Genomic DNA, 22041 nt, shown 5'->3' on the forward strand with positions numbered 1-22041 from the left:
GTCTTGAGATGATTCAGCTGGGTCTCATGCAGTAACATGTAGTATGTCACTGTACCAAGGGCTTCTTCCAGCCCAGCCACTGTCTTGCTGTGTGACTTGGGACAGAGCCTCTAACAGGTTTTTTTCACTTTGGAGAAGGTGTTGATCTGGGCCTTTCCTTGATGGTTTCCTATGTGAAGGTAGGCCCCGGGAGGGAAGCTGGGAGAGTTGCTTGTGGGAATTCCCGGGTGGGCCCCAAAGACCTTGTTCTCAAATGAGTGAGCCTCCCTGGAGGGGGCCGTTCCCAGAGTGCAGGACCTGCCTGCACCCCAGGTACCCACTGGCAGAGCCTGGGCATGGTGATCATCTTTCTCCTGGCCCAGGGCCCTCAGTGCCACCAACCTGGAGTGGGCAGCTGGCAGGAAGCTTTGTTTCAGGACAATAGCCTCAAGTGCCCAGTGGGCCTGATAGCACACTCGCCATTCTCCCCAGGGCCCTTACTCCAACCTTGGGCCCTGCTGCACCTGGTTTCCAGGATGGGTTCCCCCGTGTCCTGGCCCTCCAGCCCCTGATGTCCACGTTCCACATTGACACAGGGTCTCTGTGGGTCAGGGCTCCAGACGCTGTGATTTCTGGGTCCTGGGCTGGACCTGGGTCCTGCCTTCGGGGGGAGCCAGTAACCACACTGTCTTCCCGAGCCTGGGAAGACATACAGGAGCTCTTCAAGGCCCCAAAGGCTTAAGTCATGTGGGAGGACCCAGCTGCGCCTCTGGGGTTGGGGCAGGCTTTGAGTGAGAAGGTCGGGGCCTCCCTGGTTCTGCTGTGGGCCACACCACAGTCATCCTGACTGCAGAAGGGAAACAGGCGTGAAAGCTGGTATGCTGAGACCATAGCTTCCACCCGGGCAGGGTCCTGAAGGACTCAGATGTGACCAAGCACCGATACTGTTACCAGCAGCTCCTGCTGGGGAGATGTGAATGGACAGACTGGCAGGGCACCTATTCATCATGACCTCACCAGTGCCAGGCTGGCCCCCAGGGGGATGGATGGTGAGAATGTAGAAGCCGAGGTGCTCCAGCAGGTGGCACTAAAGGGCACAGCAGAAGGACAGGATTTGGTTAGGGGGCTCTGAAGACTCCTTGGAGGAAGTGTCTTCCTAAACTCCAACCTGACATTTCTGCGGGCCCAAGCCGAATCGGTCAGGCACAGGGCGGGGGAGCGCCTGTGGGCAGAGGAGTGCAGACTCCTGCACTCCCGCCCCACCAGGGCCTCTCTGGCCTGGCGGCAGCTGCCTGTCCACTCCCCAGCTGTCTTCCTCTGGAGGGAGACACTGACCAGCTGGAACCTCAATCTCTCCTACTGAGGCCAAATGAGGGGAGGATCGTGGAGTGCCTTTCTGGGGGCTGGGAGGCAGCTGCTGAAGCCAGACAAGGAGGAGGAAGAGGAGGATTTCCTTGCCTGCCGAAGTCCTTGGGAGAGAAGCAGACAGTTGGGCCAGCATTGTCTCTACCAGGCCTGCCCTGCCTTCCTTCTCCCAGGAAGGAAGGTTCTGGCTCTCACTGGGCGAGGGAGACAACCAGGGGCTGCTGCTGCAGCAACCTTGTAGTTGACCCAAGGGGAGGAAGTGCTGGCCCTGGCACAGGATCATTCAGGGCCTGCCTAGCCTGGGTTGGAAGGGGGCCTTGGAACAGCCTGGGGGAGTGTGATTGCAAGTGACCCTTACTTAACTTAGCATTTTCTTTGGTACCCAGCTAGGTCTTCTAGCAGGAGAGGCTGGGGGCAGCCAGGGGACACTACCACTGACCCCCGTCTGCTGTCAGGTCTGAAAAGTGCGTCATAATTGGCCTGTTCCACATCACTGGAGGGATGACAGCAAGGCCAGATGGCAGAGTCTTCCCACAGGGCTCTCCTCTGAGGTGGAGCCAGGACTTGAGACACCTCCTCTGGGCTCTGACATCGGCCCCACTCCCAGCACAAACTAATACCCTGAGCTGTGGGCACAATGAGCGGAGCGGTTTAGATGACAGGGACTGGTTTGTAGGGATCCCTCTGAGAAGACCAGGCTAGATGGGGGTTGCAGAGCCCTAGGGCGTGGGAGCCCTGGACAGGACAGAGGTGAGCGGACACTGGCCAGGGTGCTATGACAGGCCTGGTGCCTCCACTCTCCGCGCTTTATTTCCAGCTGGCGATGCAGGTGGTGGTGGAGTCGGATGGAGAGGACTCTCTTCCCCCTCCCCACCCAGAGGGTTTCGAGAGCATAAAAGAGCATTCTAGGTTTGGGGGTACTAGGTTTGAAGAAGAGCATTCTAGGTTTGTCTCTGTGGCTCTTTCAGGGAGCACGCTGGCTAGAATGTGGCTGCATGGGTGCAAGCTGAGCATCGAGGGAGGCAGAGCGTCATGTGGTCCTGGGTCCCTGAAACCCTGTGGGCTTCAGCAGCAGGAGGGGTGTGCTGTCCAGTGTAGAGAAGATGCAGGCTGGGGCTGGAGACCGAGGCACAGAGCTCTCTCCAAGGTGAGAGAGCTGCTTTGCCAGCTGTGAGGTCAGGGTCAGAAGGCTGGCCATTTGGGTCTCTTGGCTTGCAGCTGCAAATGGGTCCTGTCCGAAGCCCTCAGTTTGAGAAGGGGGGCCTGTCTCTTAGCACACATCCTGTAGCTGACCCAGCCAGATTTGGGGTGGAGGGAGGGCAGCTGCCTGGCTCTAAGCCCAGGAGAGCAGAGGTTGTAGCAGGGCGCTGGGCTGGGTGGGAGCTGGGGGAGCAGCAAGCAGGGGGAGTGGGGGGTCAGACCAGGACAGGAGCTGTGGCCTCTTCCTCCTGCTGCCTTCTTAGAGGGCCCTGTGGGAGCTCCCCTAATGGCTAGCCCTCTGAGCTATAGCCTGGACTGTCAGCCTCCTTCCCTTTCTTTCTTTGGTTTTGGGGACCACTTCCTTCCAGGGTTGCCTTCCTTGGACAGCGTCACGCTGGTGCTCAAGATAACTGTCACAGGGCAGGGGCCCAGCTGAGGCACAGAAATGCTCAGGTGGGGCCCATGCTGAGCACCTAACTCAGGCAGCGGCCTCTGCCCCTGCTAGCACCCTTCAGCAGGAGCCCCACTTTGGCCTTGGGGCATGTCCTCCAGGCTTCATCCAGCTCCCTTGTGCCCTGAATTCATCACTGGTGCCACTAGGCTGGAGGAATGTTATGGCTACGGCAGCTTGACTGTGGCCTTGAGGCCCTCTCCGCTCTCCACCCCATCCCCACGTAGGTGACTGTACAGAAGTTGCCCCAGCCCTTTTGTGGCATCGTCTTCATGGTCAAGGGCAGAGCCTGCCCCTTGCCAAGTTTGAGCTGGGCTGCCCCACTGGTCCCCAACTCCATAGCCCCCTCTACTGCCCATATACTCCCCAGAGTGGAGAGCCTGGGGCTGACCTGAGCCCAGCCTCCTCTCCAGGTCTCTGGGTCTCCTCCAGGCCGCCCTGGCAGACGCCTGGCCCTGGCCTCAGGCCTAACAGTGGAGGCGGTGCTCGGTCTTTGGAGTGGGCTGCTCAGGGCAGCTGTCTGCCTGCCTGTCGCTGCCTGCCCTGGGACCTTCCTCCAGAGGTGCCTTCCCACCACCTCCCCTCCGACCTTCCTTAGAGAAGCTCCTCTTCGCCCCGATCCTCAGACCTTTCTGGTCTTGCCATCCTCTCCTCCTCTCTGTTCCCGCCCAGCAGCCAAAGCGGCCCTAACTGGACTGAATGCCCCTGCTTATGTCCTATGCATGGAACCCTGTGCCCAGAGTGAAGGCGGGCCCCTCCGCCTCGCCCGCAGGACCAGTCTCCAGGCCTCAGCCTCCTGGCAGAACTGCCCCGGTCGCTTTCCTCCTGCCAGCCCCAGCTGTGTTCAGTTCCTCGAATGCGTCTGGTCACTCTGAATGCTCGCAGGTTCCTGCACACACTGTTCCCTCTTCCCAGAACACGCTTTCATCTCCCAGTTCTCTCATTCCCAGGCTGGCCGGGGCACCTCACCCCCATGTGTCCATGGTCCCTGTGTCCTGCCAGAACACTGTTCTCACCCGTTTTGCAATCCCTGGTGGGGCCTGAATTCCACCCTCCCTCCACCGAGGCAGGGAGCCTGCCTGTCTTGTGCTCCTGGTAGTGGAGAAAGGGATGCGCTCGGGCGGAGAGTGGAGCCAGTGGTGCTTCTCTGCAGCCCCCTCGAGGCAGTGTACCCCATCAAGAGGCTGGTGGGCTGGGCGGGGCGGGGCAGGGGCGAGGCGACAGGACTTCCAGCCCCACCCTGACAGGCTGCCTGCTGTTGTGTGCCTCCCATAGTTACAGCTACATGATCGACAACGTGATCCTACTCATCACGGGCACACTGCACCAGCGCTCTATCGCTGAGCTCGTGCCCAAGTGCCACCCGCTAGGCAGCTTTGAGCAGATGGAGGCCGTGAACATTGCCCAGACACCTGCCGAGCTCTACAATGCCATTCTGGTGGACACGCCCCTGGGTGAGCCGCTGTGGTGGGAGGGAGGAGGTGGGCATTGGTGTCAGTGCCTGTCGGGGGTTTGCAGACCCCTGGGGGTGACCTCACTCAGAATTAGAGGCCTGCCCACTGCTCCTAACCTCTTTGTTCCCCTCGACTTCCCCTCCTGTTCCTTCCTCCTCACCCCACCTTCTCCTTTGCTGTTGCTCTCGCTGCGCCAGGAAGGCTACCCCCAGGGCCCAACTCGGGCCATTTAACTTCATGAGACTGGATGATTTCTCAGAATGCAGAGGAGGGCTGGGCTCAAGGAGAGTGTGTGAGGCTTGGGTCCCCCGGAGCCTTGAGAGTGCTGGCCTGTCAGACTGTGGCCCCAAGCAGGGTGGGAGTCCCCTGGAGCCTTGAGAGTGCTGGCCTGTCAGACTGTGGCCCCAAGCAGGGTGGGAGTAGCAGGCCGCCCACGAGCAGAGGAGGGAAGCAAATAGCTTTGCTTGCCTCTCCCAAGCAGGTCCCAGGGGCCTGGATGCAGGGTTCATGTTAGAGGCCAAGGAAGGGAACTGACCGCTTCCTCCAGGGCCCTGCCTAGTCAGTGCTGGCTCCTGCCTGCCCCGTCGGCTGGGTGGAAGGCACTAAGGCCGTCACCAGTTAGTGCCTTCATAGCCAGAGTCCTAGTCCCCTGGGCACCACCTCCAAGAAGCCACCAGGGTTGAACCACTGGGCTCCAAGCTGTACTTGGTCCTACACAAAGAGGCCTGAGCCCTACCTGCTGGCCTCCTCTATCAGAATCTCCCAGTGGTTCTGAGCTGTTTGTGGCTTCTTCCATTTCTCCATCTTTAAAAAAGAGACCGACCAGTGAGTCCACAGGTTCCCCTTGGAGTGGGGTAGCTTAATCCTGCTCTGATCTCTACTTCCAGCCTGACAGTAGTCCCTTGGGTCTGCCCCGGCAGCGATTAGGTCATGTTGTGGCTGGCTGCCTTCTTTATAAATCCGTTTTAGGAGCAGAGTCCGGAGAAGCTCCGGTCAGGGTACATAGTTCGGAGAATTGCTACTGCCACTTCCAAGGCAGTAACCAAAGCGGGTGGCCCCCAGTGCCCAGCCAGACATGCCCGTAGCAGGGCCTCTGTGCCCACAGAGGTTGGGCACCAGCAGGACTCAGACCTTGTCTCTCCTACCCTCATATTGAGTCTCTTCTCCCCAGCGGCGTTTTTTCAGGACTGCATCTCAGAGCAGGACCTTGATGAGATGAACATCGAGATCATCCGCAACACACTTTACAAGGTAGTGCCCCCGCCCCCCAACCCCGTGAGCAGTGGGCGGGTTGGCCTGCAGGTGGGGGGCTGTGGGCCTGGTGGGCCTTGATTTCTGTAGGGACTGAGGCAGGGCACAACCCCAGGCTCTAACCCTGGGGGTTTATCCACTTACTCTCTGGCTCCCGTGATGGGTGAGAGGCTGCACGGAACAGGTTCTCTGCCCCGAGGTGCCACGGTGGGCCTGGATGAGATCTGTAGCAGTGGCAGGTGCTCCACACCTTGGCTTGACAGAGCTGGCTCCCCAGTGACTGCTGTGCTGCGTCCCGGAGGGTCACGGCCACCTTCTGGACCGTAGCTCTTGGGCTGACCTCGCCTAGACTGTTGCCAGCAAGGCCCAGCATGGGAGCAGAGTTCTGTTCTGAGGGGGAGGGACCCTGCTGGGAGTAGCCAGGTCACTGTGTCCCTGTCAGATTCCCAGGCCTAGAGCCAGGGCCATGCCTTATCATCCTCATCCCCATCCCCACCTACCTTCTGCTTCCCGCCAGTCTCTGCCACAGCTGGGGACCCCGTGGAGGCTGGAGGTAAAGTGGGCTTGGGGTTCCTAGGTCAGCACTGTCCTGGCCTACAGAGGTGAGGCACAGGGTTGGCCAGGGACGAGCGAGGGACGTTTAGGGCAGACTGGGCTGAGTGTGGCGAGGTGCGAAGCTGCCGTGGCAGGACACCAGCGGGCTGCAGCCAGGAGCGTGGGTCAGCAGGGGCCAGGCCATGGATAGCACTGGCCAAGGGCCCTGCTGACCTGGCCCTGAGAGCATCTGTCTTTTGGATCTTTATTTATTTTTTTTAATCCTCACCCAAGGACACATTCATTGATTTTTTTTTAAGAGGAGGGGAGAAAGAGAGAAACATTAATGTGAAGGAGAAACATTGATCGGTTGCCTACCACATACTCCCCGACTGGGGATCAAACTGCAGCCTAGGCCTGTGCCCTGAGTAGGGATTGAACCCACAGCTTTTTGGTGTATGAGATGACACTTCAACCAATTGAGCCACCCAACCAGGGCATCGCTCAGATCTTTATGGCCAGGATCCTCCCCTGCCCTGGTTGGAGTTCCACTGCTGACTCTGAGCTGCCTGCTGAGCCTAGACCCTCCACCCCCTGCAGGGCTTTGACCAGGGTGCAGGGCGGGTTTGGTGGTAGTGAAGGGCCTGCCTGGGGGTTCAGTGGGGTGGGCAGGGGACTGGCACGTGTGGAAGCGAGTGTGGAGTGTGGACCAGTGGCAGTGAGATTTGCGGTGGAAGGGCAGGTTTCAGATGGAAAAAGAAGCAGGCATAGGATCAAGTCACCCCGGCCTGGAGTTTGGACTGTATCCCATGTTCAGGGCCGGCCAGTAAAGGTTTCTGGTGGTCAGAGTATCAGAAAGCCCCTCTGGCTGCAGTGTAGAGGACAAGGTTAGAGCGCACGAGACCAGGGTCACATCCCCACTTCCACCCTGTGACCTGGAGGAAGGCTCAACTTCTTTAGTTCTCAGGACTGCCCTAGGAGCTAGGAAGGCATCAGTCTTCTCTTTTGTAAGATGAGGGGAAACCAGGGGCTGGAGAAGTCAGGCGGGCTACCTGAAGCCACTTGCTAGGCACTGGCGGTGCTGGGGATCGCACCTGGCTCAGCCCCTTTGCAAAGCAGGCGCTCTCGTCCACCTGCTATAGGAGGCAGGCCCTCTCCGGTCCGCAGAGAGAGAGCTCTCGCACCCTCCTGCCTGCCCAGCTGGCTCACTGCCGGGATCCCTGCCCCAAGACAGGGTGAGGGGTGCGGCTGTCCCCCCAGCCTTACCACACCCTCACCAGGCTTGACTGGTTCTGCCTGGAGTCGCTGGCTGGGGCTGCTTGGGCACTGGCTTATAAACTCTGATCCAGTGCTGCAGGAGCCATGCCAGACTGCCCACCCAGCCGGCAGTGTCCCAGCCCAGTGGCCACAGATGGGAGATTAGGCAGACCCTCATCCGTGTGCCGGGTGGGAACTGCAGGCAGCTGGCACAACAGCCGGGAGCTGGCAGACTCCTCCAGGTCACAGTGTGGGAGTGGGGATGTGACCTTGGTACTGGGCCTTTGGGGTCTTGCCAGCTTTTCTAGCTGCCCCAGCCTCCTTCACCCTGGGGTCAGCCTCTCTGCAAGAGCAGGTGGCTTCCCCCGTAGGTAGGAGCTGCAGACCCTACCGGGTGGAGCAGGCCTGAGGATTTGGGCACAGCTAGATGGCTGGGTCCGGGAAGGGAGGTGGCTGGAGACAGTGCTAGGACTGAACAGCACCCCCAGGCTCTGGCAGGGTTGGGAGCCGTTTCTTTCTACCCCTCTCTGGTTCCCATGGGTCTGTTGTGCTATGGCCCACTCTCCCCTCCCAGCTTCTTACTTCCTGACCTGTCCTAGATTTTTGTTTTCTGTGGCCTCAGTGGTCACCTCAGACCTTTCTCTGAGCCTAGCGTGCCCAGTGGTGCTGGCCAGGATGAGCCTGGGCTGCTGACGCCCAGGCCTCATCTCACCTCCTCCCATGGGGCAGTAGAGCTGGTGACCCAGGTCAGCCGGCGGTGGGTGCAAAGGTCTCTGCACTTGGAGGGCAGACCTCGGCATGGAGAGCTTTCCGTGCCTCTCAGCCCTCACCCCCAAACCAGCCTCTAGCCTGTGGAGCCGGAGGCTCTGTGATCAAGCCGCTAGACCGGACCCAGGAGGGTCTGAGTGAAGGGAGCCCTCTTTCTTGACATACAGAAGTGTGGGGAGGAAGCCCGTGCCTGGCAGCCTTTGAGAGTGAGTGATCCCCGGGAGGGATCCGGGGCCTGGACTGACCTGTCTTCTCCTCGTGCTTGGCAGATCCAATTTGCCTGGGCAGGAAGTGCTTGCGCCCGCCAGCGCCCAGCATGTCCAGCCATTGCTCCGCAGGGCCTGGGCAGGCCATTTGGTTACTGCTGTGTGATGCCTGGTGGGGTGGGGGGTGGAGAAAATGTTCTGTGAGGGGGGGGTGTGCCAGAAGGGACCAGGCGCATAGTCCAGGCCATATCTCTGTGGACTCATGGGAGTAACCTTCCCTTCACCAGCCCATCAACAGGTGGTTTTCTGGGGCTGAGGGGGCAGGATGTGGGGGAAAGGCAGAGTCCCTCTGAGGCCGGCCTGCTATGGGATGAAGGCGAGGGGGTCCTGCATCACGAAGCAGACTGTCAGCCAGAAATTGCTGTCACTCCTCGGCTGGGGGATAAGGCTACAGGCTTTCACTGCTAGACTGGTTAACAGTTGGAATTTGTGGCTGTTTCATGGGCTCTTAGGTGGGGGCTGCCCTGGCCAAACCATGGGTGTGATGTTTGGACTCACCATGAAAGGGACCGGGAGGGGAACTGTGAGTAGGAGGCCTGGCAAGCACACCGAGTCTCCCTGCTTGGCCTGAGCAAGCCCCGTGCTCCGCACAGGCCTACCTGGAGTCTTTCTACAAGTTCTGCACGCTGCTGGGTGGGACCACAGCCGATGCCATGTGCCCCATTTTGGAGGTGAGTGCCTGCCTACCCTCCCACCTGCTGGTCCCCTGGGGAGGACAGGCCTGGAGGAAGCCCTGCCAACTGACTGGCTACTGCCTTCCTCCCCTCCCTCTCTCCTTGGCTGTGCTATGGCCCGACAGTTTGAAGCAGACCGCCGCGCCTTCATTATCACCATCAATTCCTTCGGCACAGAGCTGTCCAAGGAAGACCGTGCCAAGCTCTTTCCACACTGCGGGCGTCTGTACCCCGAGGGCCTGGCCCAGCTAGCTCGGGCTGATGACTACGAGCAGGTTAAGAACGTGGCCGACTACTACCCGGTGAGTGCTCCGGCTGCAGGACCCAGGGGCGGGCAAACCGGCACTTGAATCTCCACCCCACACCCAACAGCCCCCTCATGCTTATGCTTCCTGCCATGCCCCTGGGCCAGGAGTACAAGCTGCTTTTCGAGGGTGCAGGCAGTAACCCCGGAGACAAGACCCTGGAGGATCGATTCTTTGAGCACGAGGTGGGTGCCAGGCCTGCACCCCTGTGGAGGGGTCAGTGGTTCAGGCCCGACTCTTGTGGCCACGGCCCCTGCACACCGCGCCTGCCTCTGTCCTCAGGTGAAACTGAACAAGTTGGCCTTCCTGAACCAGTTCCACTTCGGTGTCTTCTATGCCTTTGTGAAGCTCAAGGAACAGGAGTGTCGAAATATCGTGTGGATTGCGGAGTGCATCGCCCAGCGCCATCGCGCCAAGATCGACAACTACATCCCCATCTTCTAGCGCCCTGGCCTGGGGCTCCCCACAGTGTGTGTGTCTGTGTACACTGGGGCCAAGGCCACGGCTCACATGCTGGCCCTGGGGGCAGCACGTTGTCCTGGAGGCTTCCCTGCTCTTCAGAGGTTACTCCCGGGCCTGAAAGGGGCTGGGCACCTGCCCCCCCACCAAGGATAGACCAAGTTCCCCTCCAGACCAAGGAGGCCCCTCAGCCCTGTTATAGCTACTGATACGCCCAAGAAGCATGTGGTCACTTTTGTGCCCTTTCCTAACCTGAGAACCCCTGGGGGCAGCAGGAGCCTCCCCTCCCCTCTGCGGGTCATCCCCAGAGCCCGGGGGGGCGGGGGGGTGCCGGGGGACACAGTGTGTGTGTGTCCTCGGGGTGTGGGGGTGGGTAGCTCTGCATATCCCTTTCTGAGCTCTGCCCCTCTAAACAATAAACTGCCCTCTAAGTCTGGCTGGCCGCTGTCTCCTTTGAACCCTAGCTCCTTTCCCAGACCCCCCAGCTTGCCTTGGGCGTATCCTTACTGAGTCCACCCCCACCTAGCCTAAGCCTTCTACCTCCGGCAGTCAGCCTAGGCCGGCCCTCTGCTGAGCAGGCGGATTCCTTAGGGCTGGAGGACAGCTCCTGCCACTGCCGGTGGGCCCCTGAGAGCCCCCAGGCCTCTTTGCTTCATTGAGCCCTGCCATCCCCCAGACTAACCCTAGTCTGGTGAAAGGTGAAAACCCTTTCACCTTCATCTCAGCACCAGGAAACCCAACGCTGTGGATAAATGATGTACCCAAGGTCCAGGCAGTGGGCAGCTGTGATCCAGAGCCTTGTCCCGTGCTGAGCGCGGGGGTGCCCTGGGCACTGCCCACTGTGGCGCACAGCCACAGCCTTTCACCCCCGAACACAGTGTCTACCCCATTCTAGGAGAAATTAAAATGACTTTATTTTTAAAGTGGCAGTCAGGCAAGTAGAATATACAGTCTCCCTGTGGCTTGGGGTAGGTGGTCGGGACCCTAATTCTTGAGCCAGTCAAGAAATAGTTCAAAGGGATTTACCCTTTGAATCGCAGCACTGAGGCACCAGTGCCGAGAAATAAACCTGAGCGTGTCCCCAACCGACCCTGTCACTTCTTAGTTTGCAGAGGCACTGACTGTGGGGTCCTATCAAAGGCTACAGCTACATCTTGCACTAAATTCCCCTTCCAGCTGGGTTCTCTAAACTACAGGGTGGAGCCTTGTGCCTGGTGAATCTGTTTGGGGCCGTGGAACCAGCAGAGAGGCCCAAGGGTTCACTGGGAAGCCTGAGCCTCACCCGGCCTGACCTGGGGCATCGGCAGTCGATGGGGCTGGTGGTCCTTCAGGCCAGGCTCTAGGGCAGAGTTTGGGGTCACCATGCCCAGGGGAGGGCCGAGGGCTCGTGGGACCTCCTCTGCTGGAACAGCTAGGCCCTGTGTGCACACTGCTCACTGGGACACGGTGGAGGGAGGGCCTGGGTTTGGGTCTGACTCTTGGGCTTCATCCTGGGTGGGAGTAGGGCCAGGCTTGCCCGGCCGCAGTGCTCTGGGCACACAAGGATTGATGAAGAAGGCTTGCAGGAAGCGGCGCCGCAGGCTCTGGGGCAGATAGTAGTGGATGAAGTACATGAGCCCCACGCCACGGCCCGGGTAATAGCGGTGTTGTGGCTGAGTGGCCAGCAGCGCCTCGACAATGGCATCTACAACCGGGCTGAGGTCGGGCACTGCCAGGCTCAGCGATTGCAGGAACTGCCTATGTAAGTGCTCGATGTAATCCTCGCCATAGGCGTGCAGCAGCTCCTGGGGCAGGTTAGCCAGCAGCAGCTGTTTGCTCCGCTCCCAGCAGTTCACACTGTTAAGTGACCCTGGGCGGAAAATGGTAAAATCAGCATGCAGCCAGTCAGCTAGGGAAGCCAAAGACCCCGGCCCACCTCGCCAATGACCTGCCCCTGCCAAAGCCACACCCATTCTACAGACTTGTCCCCACTCACATGAGACCATGGCCACTCCTCTTTCCCCGCCCCAAGCCTCCCTTGCCACCCAACTCTGACCTTCACCTGTCTTAAAGCAGCCAGGCTGGATGACGCTGACCTTGACCCCCCAGGGCACAAGTTCACTGCTGAATGTGTCCATGAGCATCAGCATGGCTGCTTTGGAAGTCCCATAGGCCCCCAAGCATGGAAATGGCATGTCTCCTGGGGATGGATTAGGGTGGGGCAGCTCAGCCTGGGCCAGGGGCTCCAGCACCCTCCCCACCAGTGGCTCCTTTTCTGCTGCAGCATGGGCGTGCACTGACCTGCCGGGCTGCCCAGGGTCACAATACGACCCCTGGAACGGCGCAAAAGTGGCAAGAGGCCCTTGGTCAGCTGCAGCGTGCCAAAGAAGTTCACCTCCATGCAGGTGCGGAACATAGCCACTGGAGACAGCTCTGCGTCGGCCACTACATTATTGAGGCCTGCGTTGTTGACCAGGCCCCACAAGCCTGAGGAGGTGGAGCAGGGAGGGAGGGAAGCTGGAGCTCGGCCCTGCAGGGAGCCTACAATCACTGCCCCTTTACAGCCACCCAGCCACCCCTGTCCTCGAGGAACTGCGCCAACCGACCTGTGCTGCTGGTGTGAGCCTTGGTGAACTCCAGTGCCCGGCTAATATCGGCTGGTTTGGTCATGTCCATCTGCAGCAGCTTTAGGTGAGGGGAACAGCAGGCTCGCAGCTCTAGGGCACCAGGGCTCTCCAAGTCCAACACAGTAGCCAGTACCGTGAAACCCATGGCATCAAGCTTCTTGGCTGTCTCCTTGCCAAAACCAGAGTCACAGCCTGCCAGGGCAGGGCAGCCAGTGAACTCCCACTGTGACCCAGTCCAGCCCAAGACAACCCTGGGATCACCAAGGTCCAGAGAGAATCCAGGACCCCGGTCACCCAACCTCCCAGCAGTCAGCAGCCCTCCCTCCGTCTCCGCAGGCTTTGCTCCCTGGCTGGGCAGCTGTGCATCCACTGTTTCACAGCTGTCCTCCTGACTCCCAGTTGCAACCCCATCAGACGTGCTTCATGAACCCGACCTTACAGATGAGGAGACAGATCTAGTAATGCTAACCTGCTTCGAAAAGTCACTTGGCCAGCAAAGGGTAACTTCGGGACTCTCTCCCAGGTCAGCCTGGGACCCAGTCCCAGCCCTAATGTCCTTCTGCCTGCTTGACATCAAGCTCCTGCTCAAATGCTCGGGGTTGTGGCACAGCCTCCCCCTTCCTTTCTCACCGTTCTTGCCCAGGTTTCTTCCGCCTACCTGGACGCTGAAGCCATCCCCTCTCCAGTCCCGTCCCATCTTAATCCCTTGAATCCATTCTCTAACTGAACAGCTACAAGGATTTTTCCAAAAAATGACATTATAGTAGCTGCAGAAAACCCCGAGGTGCCCACAGTGTGCTGGCTGAAGCCCAAGCCCTCTGCTCCCATCCTCTAGGCCCTGTCCAACCTGAGCTAGCCTGCCTTCCTAATCTCGACAACCCCTACTGCTGTTCCACCCTCCAGGCAAGCAGGAGGCCCATCTCCACCTCACCCCTGACCCCCACCCTTGGAATTTTGATCAGTGGCAACAGTAGGGCATTTTCTGAACTCCAGACCTCTTGCCCTTAGGACAGGGACAATGATGGATGGAGAACAGACCTGCATTTCAGTCCCTTCCCACACCCACCAAGGATGACCTGAGGTCAGTTATCACTCTTGAAGGCTTAACTTTCTGCCTTTGGTATGCAGAGAGAAACCACCAGGCAGAGCCAGAGTTGGGGTCCGATAAGCCCCTGCTTCCTTGATCGTTCCCATTTTGGTTCTGTGGGCAGAGCCTCCTCCCCTGGAGCAGAAGCTGCAAAGCTGCTCGCTTTTCCACTCCTGGACGGCTCTGTGCCCGCTCCCTGTGGTGAGGCAGACAGCACAGCTGGGCAGGGGGCTTTGAGCAGGGCTTTGTGTTGCTGGGGGCCTGCCAGCCAGCCCAGCAACAGGGATGGAGGGGGGCCCTTCCTGGGCAAGCACGGCTGAGGCAGGGGCCTATGTTTGCATCCCCTTGCCTGAGAGCCACCCCCCCACCCCACCCCACCCCGCCCCGCCCCGCCCCAACGGGTCCTTCCCAAGGAAACAGAGTCCTCCCAGAGCCTTACCTCTGTTGTCTCAGCATAGTCCACCACATCTCGCATCCCCTTTACTCACCTGCACACACATACCTGTACACACCTCCAACCTACCTGCAGTGAGCCCTGAACACCACACCGGCTCACTCCCACGAGACCCCTGCCGCCCATCAGTGCACAGCTGTGCACCCAGCCACTCAACCTGAACCCTGACCCCAGGGCTGAGCTTGGTGAGGAGCCTTGGCCAGTGGCTCTCGGGGAGGGGTAGGTGGCAGCTCTGGCAGGTGGGGCAGGGTCTGGTCACCTACTGGTCTCACAGCCAGGTTGTGAGGGACCTCCAGAGTTCTCGGGCATAGGGAAAGTTGGAGGCTTATGTCTGATGCTTAGATGGGATGGGATGGGCAGTCCCCTTCCCCTCCCCTGTCATGGAGCTTTGCAACCAGAGATGGGGGAGCCCAGATCATGGAAGACATTCCTCTCACCTCCCTCTCAGATCCAAGGCTACAAATAAGCAGTACCAACGCCTGGGCTGAGAGCTCAGCAAAGACGCCAGTGCTTGCAGAGGCCTGGGACCTGTCGAGAAGGCAGGGTGGGAGCTACCCTGCCTCTGGGGACAGGTCACGATCCAGCCCCTGCTTCATACCAGGATGGTCTGTCATCTTCCCCTGAAACTGGGGTCCCCAAAGGCTTCACACTTCACCCTGAACCCCAGTCCCTCCCATCCAGCCTGGGCCCTGCTCTCTTGGCTCTTTGCTTGAAGCCCAAAGCTTTCGTGCCTCCTCCACCCCCACCCCAGGTTGGTCTGGCTTCTAGCTCAGCGTCCAAGGCCCCACCTGAGGAAATAACTGCACATCCCACCACATCTCAGCAGCCATACTGATTACTGATCGTCCCCTATTCAGACCTTGCTCATTCCTGCCTCAAGCTTTGTTCCACACCCTTTGTCTCGTACAAAACACCTTCCATACTCCACCTATCTCCACCCATCCTCCGAGGCCCAGCTCAAGGGTTGGCCTCCTCTGGGAAGTTCTCCCAGCTCCCTACCATCATGCAGGGCCCCCTACTGGACCCAGACCTCAGAGAAACCAGTCCGGTGACTCCCCCCAGCCCAGGCCCAATGCAAAGGCAGGGGGCCCTGAGCACCATTCCAAAGCCACTGGGGCTGGAAGAGAGACTAGGCTACCCTCCCCCCGTACAATGGAGCCAGTGGCCCCTGGCCTTTCTCCCCCTCCCCATTTCCCCCTTTCCCTTCCCTCCATCTGGTGACAGATTTATTCCCTGCTCCAGACAAAGGAAGCTCAGCCAGGCGGCTAGAGGCACCTGAGCCTACCTCTCTAAGGCCCCCTTCCTGGGCACAGAGGACCACGAGGAATGGGGAAAGGGGTGCAGACTCTGGACTCTACCTCGGCAGTTTGAGGGTGGTTAAGTGGACCTGAGAGGAAGCTGAATGCCCAGCTGCTTCTCATGGTGACCTCAACTTTTTCTTGACTCGAAGGATCCCAGCCCGTTGAGTGGTGAGGGTCCCAGCTACCCAGCTAAGCACCTTTCTCTGGCCCCAGGGAAGAGATGGGCCATCCCACGTGGGGATGTTGAACAGAGTTCAAGGGGTGACCACCCTCTTAAAATCCCTTAGAGGAGCTCTCATGGGGAGCGGCATAGCATAAGCGCCAAACTCCAGAACACTCCATCTTTCTCAGCCACCAGTTTCCCCTGCGCACCTGCCCACTCCTGCCTCATTTTCCCTCCGACAATCCCTGCAGCGGCACATAGTTAACTCAGGCTTGGGGAGGTGTCTTGCTTCCTACTTAGTTCGCTCCCTATACCCAGGAGAAGGGGCCTCTCCGACTCCTGCGCCGCGGGATCCCTCCTTGTCGATCCCTCGACTCCCGCCTTGCCTTGGCGTGCCCCGGGGATCCCTCTGGGTGTCCGGTCCCGTCCTAGAGCCTGGAGTCCCCACGCTCCGCGCACTCACCGGTGATGAGTACCGTGCGAGTGGCCACGGGCAGGAGTGGCGAGCGCGCCAGGCAGGACAACGAGATCCAGCCGGCGGCAGCCAGCAAGGCGAGTGCAGCCAGCGGGGGCAGCAGGCGCTGGCACAGCCAGTCGAGGGCAGCCAACAGCGCCAGCGCCGCCAACAGCGGGCGGCCCAGACGTAGATCTGCGCGCAGTAGCTGCAGCAGCGCACGGGCCGCCACGAGCAGCCAGGCGCCGCCCGACGGCCAAAGCCATTGCTCCATAGCTGCCAGTCGGGCTGGGGAGAGCCGGGGCGGTGCCTGGGATGCGGTTCGGGAAGAGAAATTCGGGGCCGGGGCTAGGAGTGCAGGGCGCAGCAGAACACCAGCCAGGGGTGGGCAGGATACTCGCTTTCTCGGTTACCCCTCGGGTCGAGCTTATAAAGAGCCCCGGGGGCGGGGAGAAGGCGGGGCGGGGGTGGGGAAGGGCGTGGCTTCCCCTGGGTCCGGGCCCCCCGCACCGGGCAGGTGCCCCCGCCCCCCGCCCCGCCCGCGCCCGCGCCCGCAGAACTGCTTTCGAAGAAGCCGGAACAAAGTCCCGAAGTTGCGGCTGAAGAAGGTCGCGCTTCGCCACGGGCGGTGCCAAGGAGAGGACCAGTTAGTCTCTCCCTCGTGGTCCGCATCCGCTCACCTCTGTGCCCCCCGCGTCCCTCACCCCACTCCGCGGCCTCTGAGCCGCCGCCCCCAGGTGAACACTGGCTTGGGACGACTGAGGACACGCGCGACCCCCTAGCCAGCGCCCAGCACCGACAGCTGGCCTCGGCTGCCAGACCTGCCGGGGCGGGGGCGCCAGCCAGTTCCTCGCTGCAGAGCGACCGCCCTCGCCGGCACACGCGCCGCACTCCCGCGCCGTCCTTGGCCGCGGGGGCCGTCGCACACACGCCCTGGCGCGCGCTCACACCTAAGCGTCCTGAGGCCACAACGCCGGGTTGGGGCGAGGGCTGAGAAAGCGAGGTGACCATCGGGTTCCTGCCAGTCTTTGACCTGCCTTCTCCTTTCCAACCCTGGGGATGCACCAGCTCCACCTCCTCCTGCCACCCAAGTGTATGGGTCTGTGGGTGTTTGTGGAAGGCAGAATAGCAGTCACAGGAAGTGTTAAGCCTCCCATTACCTCCAGCCCAGACTCCTACCCCAGGGACTCCAAGAGCCAGGCCAGTGGGGACACCTGGAGAGTCAGCGAGGGCAGCCTCCAGGACAGGGTGATGCCTGCCCTGTTTCCGTGATTCTCGGGGGGGGGGGGGGGGGGGAATAAAGTAGGTGGTGTGAGTGTGGGTGCAGTTCCCTCCTAGCATGTATGAAGGTTAGTGCTTGTGTGTGGCCTGGCGGCCCCCCACCCTGCCCACCCCCGTGTCTGGCACCTTGTGCTTAGCGTTCATGCCAGGGCTCTGCCAGGGACTGGGCAGGGTTGCCAGCACCTGGCTGCCAGGCCCCATGCCGAGGGCAGTAGGTGCAGTTCGTGGTAGAGAGACGCCATGCTTCCTGTGGGCTTCTGGGCCTTGCCCAGTATCTCCTCTGTGCCTGAACCAGGTCCTAGAGGGTCATGGACCCCTCCCAGCTCTGTTGGCCGTTCTATATTTTAGGTGCCCGGGCTATGCCAGGGCTTCAAAGCAGTGCCTCTACCAAAGGTTCTCTGCCGCCCAGGCATGGCCCACTGGCGGCCCAGAGGGTTTTCAGTAAGGGAGCTGGGAGCCAGACCTTCCTGCCTAAGGGGATAGGCTTTGGGTGGAGGACCCATGTCCTTCCCAGAACACTCCTGTTCCCCCGTGTATTTCTCCCATAAGAACAGATGACAGAGTAGCCCTGACCCTGGAAGGCAGGACTTGATTGGAGAGGGTGTGTGTTTCTGACCTTGCCACATGACCTTGTGTGCCTGTATCTATATACACTCAAATGCACGGGCTCCATGGCTTGTCATGCATACATGCAATGTCTCTCTCTGTGCCGTAACTCTGGCCCGTGAGTACATTTGTGTGTGTGTTTCCAGTCACTCTTTCTTCCTTGGTCCAGGTCATCCTTTGGAAACTCAGGGAGACATTTCTTTTCCCAAATCTGCTGACTCCTATTACCCCAAATCTATGGCCCAGACCCAGAGGTAGGCACAGCTGGCCTGGCTTGCTGATTGGAGCTTTATTCCCCGGATTGGTGGAACCTGCCCGCCTTCCAGCTCTAGGCTCCTTGCACAGAGTCTGGCTGTGGTGTCTCCAGCCTCAGTCCATTAAAAGCTCCCTTGGGGCTGGGGAAAGGGTGTGCAGGAGAAGGTGAGATGGGGATCCCAGGCAGCTTTCAAGGCCAAGGCTACATTAGGAATAGCAGCACTTGTCAAAAGCAGGTGTTGAAGGGTAGGGAGGTGGAATTGGGGAAGCAAGGTGAGAACAGAGGCTGAGAAACACGATCCTACACTGTCCTAGGAAGGTACTGTGGAGGATCCTGACTCATGGGGATGTCTGCAACGGGGAGAAAGACCCACTGAGATGGGGTATAGGGAAAAATGTTCTTGGCTGCAAAGTATAGGGTGGCCAGGATGGGGGGTGGGTGTTTCCAGCCCAGCTTCTGGGACACCTTGGACAGAACTGTTAGTCTGTATCGTTCGGGTCTTGTGGGACTAGGTGATCTGCCACATTTTTATATATATAACCTCCTGACACACTTCCCACCTCTAGGCCAGGAGGCCACGCCTCCTTCCTAGGATCTATGCTTCCACCTCTGTGACCTCCTCAGGGGGTACACTGATCCCTCACCCCTCATCAGGTGGAAATGTTCTGGAACTAGAGGGAAGGTGGTTCAGGCAGTCAGGGCTAGGAGTGGCTGGCCCAGCCCTGTCTGAGGCCTGGTGCCAGGTTGCTCCTGCCCAGGGTCAGAGAACCAACCTCTGCCAGACCCAGGAGTCTGGGGCCTCCAGGGAAAAGAAGGGAAGTGGGGCTGTAGCCCCAGCAGATAAGGCAGGGCCTGGCAGAGGCAAAGGAATGAAGGGCAACCAGAAGGAGAAGAGCCCCTGAGCCACCCCACCCCAAGGCCCTCAGCCCATAGCCTCCCTTCGATTGGAAACCAGGCACTGGAGGACCACAGGGTGGCTGGAAGGGGCAACCCCTGCTCTGGTCAGCTCCCGCAGAGTCCGTCAGCTCACTGGCACCATCTGCTGGCCCTTGGGGGAGGGCGTGGCTCTAATGGGGATAAAGCCAAGGTGGCTGCTGGAGTTGAGAATGGGGGAGCGAAAATACCGATGTGGAATGCCAAGTGACAGTCTTCAGGAGCTCAGGCTCTGTCCCCTGATTACCCAGAGGGTTCCCTCATCGGCTCTTCCTTCCTCTGTGGCCCAGCTGAGAGGAGGCAGTGAGTTCCAGGGAGGCCCTGCCCTATATTTTGCTCACCCCTGGCACCCCATTTCCCCTCCCTCCTGGGCACAATGGTGGAGGGCCCTCTGTGGCCAGTCCCTCCACCTGGGTTCTGGCTCCCAGCCTCGAAGACGGCGAACCTTTATTGAGTTCCTGCTGCATGCCAGGCCTTGTGCTGGGCACTGTGGGTATAAACACCAACCACTGGCCCCTTCCCAACATCATGCTTGCGGCCTCTGGCCTCTCCCACTGGAACCACAGCAAAGAACTTCTTCTACCTTAGTCTTCTATCCCTTTCCTCAAGCACTGCTCTCACACATCTCTCCCTGCCCATGCCCCGCCCCCCCTTCTCAGCCACATTTCTCTAAAATTGTCCACAATCACTGTTGTCACTCTCCCCTCCCCCAGTCTAGCTCAGAGCCAGCTTCCCCTCCTGACCTCACTGCAAGTCACCAGCGAATGAGAGTTGGGTCCCCAAACACCCTGGACTCCTCTCTGCTTCCAGTGAACTTGGCCTCCTGGAAGCCTCGGCCCCGTGCCCAGTCCTCGTGCCCCAGCCCCTTTCTCCCTCGGGTGCCTGTGAAACTACCACTGTGGGCGTCCCCCCAGCCCTCTGGCCCCTCTTCTGGAGCTTCTCCTTCTTTGGGTGAACCTCTGCCTGGGGAGACCCCTCCCCCAGCACAAGCTCATCTCCCTACTCACATGCCGGCGACTCCCACACTCCTCTCTAGCCAAGGCCTTGCTCTTGACTCCAGGCCCACATGTCCAGCTGCCCCTGGACGCCTCCCTTGGCCACCCATAGGCCCCTTACGCTCAGTATGCCCAAGATGGTCTCGTCATCTTCCTTAGCTCTGACAGCCACCCTCCCTCTGCATCATCCTTATTCTTCATTCCATGAACTGGCCTCCAAGCCTCTGGCTCTGCCCCGGGCCTTGGTTCCGTGTGGGGGCCTCACAGTAGCCCTTTGCAGTAGGTAGCATTATTGCTATTTTACATTCAAGGAACTGAGGCTTCCAGAGGTTAAGAAAATTATTCAAGGTCTCAGACTCAGGTACACTTGAGTCTGAATCTTGGACCGGCCCCAAGATTCAAATTCAGATGTCCCCGAGTCCAAAGTCTGGGCTCTTGACGACTGGGTTAAGGCAGGGCCTTGCTTGCAGGGCCTCTTAGATTTCATTGGGAGGGAGAGGAGAGCTGGTGATGGCCTCGAGCAAGTGAGCTCCCTGTTCTGGATGGCCAGGGAATGGGTATGTAGGTAGGGGCAGAGTGGAGGGGGGGTGGGGGGAGTGGAAGCCGGGAGGCCTGTCGTTACATGCAGACAAGGGACAGAAGCAGAGGTTTGTTTTGGACAAACTGAGCCCGAGGTGCTTGTGGACACGCAAGGGTTGAGCCCAGAGGTAGCCGGATGCCTGTGGACCCCAGCACATCACTCACGTGGCCTGGGAGCCCGGGCGATCTCACCTCCTCGTGCCCTGGGCATGAACTGAACCGCCTCCCCATTTTCTGAGGTACCCCATCTGGGCTGTGCTCCTAGAGATCAGGCCTGCGGTTGCCTGGGGTTGCCTGGAGGAGGGAAGGAGAGACACAGGAGCACCAGCGCGCTTTCAGACCGGGTCTGGCACCGTCCGGGGCTCGGAGGACAGGTGTTTGGAGGTTAGGGCCCTCGAGATTGGGAAACACTAAGACAATGTGCCCTAAAAGGATTTTCTGGGCCAGTCCCAGGGGAGAGGCAAGCCCCAGCTGGGAACACTTGCAGGGAGAGCTTGGCTGACTCCAGGTGAAACCGGCCTTCTTAAATTCTACTGCTTGTCTTCAAGCTATTCATTTACTGTGTGTGACAAACGCCGGTCCTTGTGTCCAGCTTGCTCATACTTTATTTACTTCCGGCCCTCACATCATCACTATGAAGCAGGTACTGTCATTATCTCCATCTTATACAGGAGAAAGCAGGCTCAGAGAGGTTAAACGACATGCTCTATGTCACACAGCCCTTCAGACACCACACCTAACCATTAGGCAGCACTGCCCCCGGCCTTCAGCCTAGGAGGTCAGCATTGTGCAGTGGGCAATTCCAGGGCCAAAGACCATCCACCTTTTAAAATTTGCTTTAAATTTGGGAAATGTGTTTCTCCGGATGAGAAACAAGTCTCCCAACGGTAGAATTAAGACATGTTGTTCAAACTAATTCTCAACCCTGCTTCCTTGCAGCTTCCATCACCCCTTTTCAGGCCTTTTCTTGGCAAAACAACCGCAAAAGACACAAAAATTAGTTGCTGTTGGCTGACTGGTTTAATTTATTTGTATATACACAATACAGCCCCACTCCTGGTGGCTAATACCAGGCCTGGGGAAGCTGTGGCTGTTTTCTAATTGCCGGTGGGGAGGCCTGCGTGTGTTGTTTTTTTAAATAAACTGAAACCAGATGGAAGGGGGCTTTGTTCACAGCCTGGCCTAAAATTTTCTCCAGCAAAATTCCTTGAAAAGCCAACCACCTACCAGCAATGGCTATTCTCCTCAGAGGTCCCTTGTTGCTGGTGTGCAAATGGTGAGCAGGGTTGGCATTTCAAAAAGCGAAAACAAGAGGAGGCCAGGCGGGAAGAAGCTTCTAGGTCCAGGGGCTCTCAGGAATGGT

The 22041-nt window shown here is 59.3% G+C and overlaps 2 protein-coding genes across 3 annotated transcripts in view; one reads left to right on the forward strand and one right to left on the reverse strand.

The window, feature by feature from the left end:
* Window positions 1-10397, forward strand: part of ATP6V0D1 (ATPase H+ transporting V0 subunit d1) — a 37134-nt gene extending 26737 nt beyond the window's left edge. Inside the window, exons 3-8 of the mRNA XM_037041517.1 lie at window positions 4271-4449; window positions 5621-5700; window positions 9119-9196; window positions 9325-9501; window positions 9612-9689; window positions 9787-10397. Coding sequence (XP_036897412.1) covers window positions 4271-4449; window positions 5621-5700; window positions 9119-9196; window positions 9325-9501; window positions 9612-9689; window positions 9787-9948 — 754 coding nt within the window. The 3' untranslated portion in view covers window positions 9949-10397. The remainder of the gene's footprint in view (window positions 1-4270; window positions 4450-5620; window positions 5701-9118; window positions 9197-9324; window positions 9502-9611; window positions 9690-9786) is intronic.
* A 463-nt stretch (window positions 10398-10860) lies between these two features.
* HSD11B2 (hydroxysteroid 11-beta dehydrogenase 2) lies at window positions 10861-16448 on the reverse strand. Of its 2 annotated transcripts, XM_037041515.1 has the most exons (5): window positions 16038-16448; window positions 12549-12761; window positions 12244-12429; window positions 12005-12142; window positions 10861-11812 (listed from the first exon to the last, which is right to left on the reverse strand). In XM_037041515.1, the coding sequence occupies exons 1-5, from the start codon at window positions 16300-16302 to the stop codon at window positions 11397-11399; spliced, it is 1218 nt and encodes a 405-aa protein (XP_036897410.1). In that variant the 5' UTR covers window positions 16303-16448; the 3' UTR covers window positions 10861-11396. The 2 variants fall into 2 exon arrangements, with proteins under 2 accessions (XP_036897410.1, XP_036897411.1); XM_037041516.1 differs by lacking the exon at window positions 12005-12142.
* Window positions 16449-22041: the final 5593 nt, after the last annotated feature.

This window comes from Sturnira hondurensis, unplaced genomic scaffold (genome assembly GCF_014824575.4).
Source record: "Sturnira hondurensis isolate 20B ecotype Veracruz unplaced genomic scaffold, ASM1482457v3 Scaffold0003090, whole genome shotgun sequence".
Lineage (NCBI taxonomy): Eukaryota > Metazoa > Chordata > Mammalia > Chiroptera > Phyllostomidae > Sturnira > Sturnira hondurensis.

Coding starts and splice junctions, on each gene's coding strand:
- HSD11B2 (XM_037041515.1), bottom strand. CDS start 16,302: ATGGAGCAATGGCTTTGGCCGTCGGGCGGCGCCTGGCTGCTCGTGGCG. Junction 12,430..12,548: donor GGCTCACACCAGCAGCACAG/GTCGGTTGGCGC, acceptor CCACCTCCTCAG/GCTTGTGGGGCCTGGTCAAC. Junction 11,813..12,004: donor GCCTGGCTGCTTTAAGACAG/GTGAAGGTCAGA, acceptor TTTTCCGCCCAG/GGTCACTTAACAGTGTGAAC.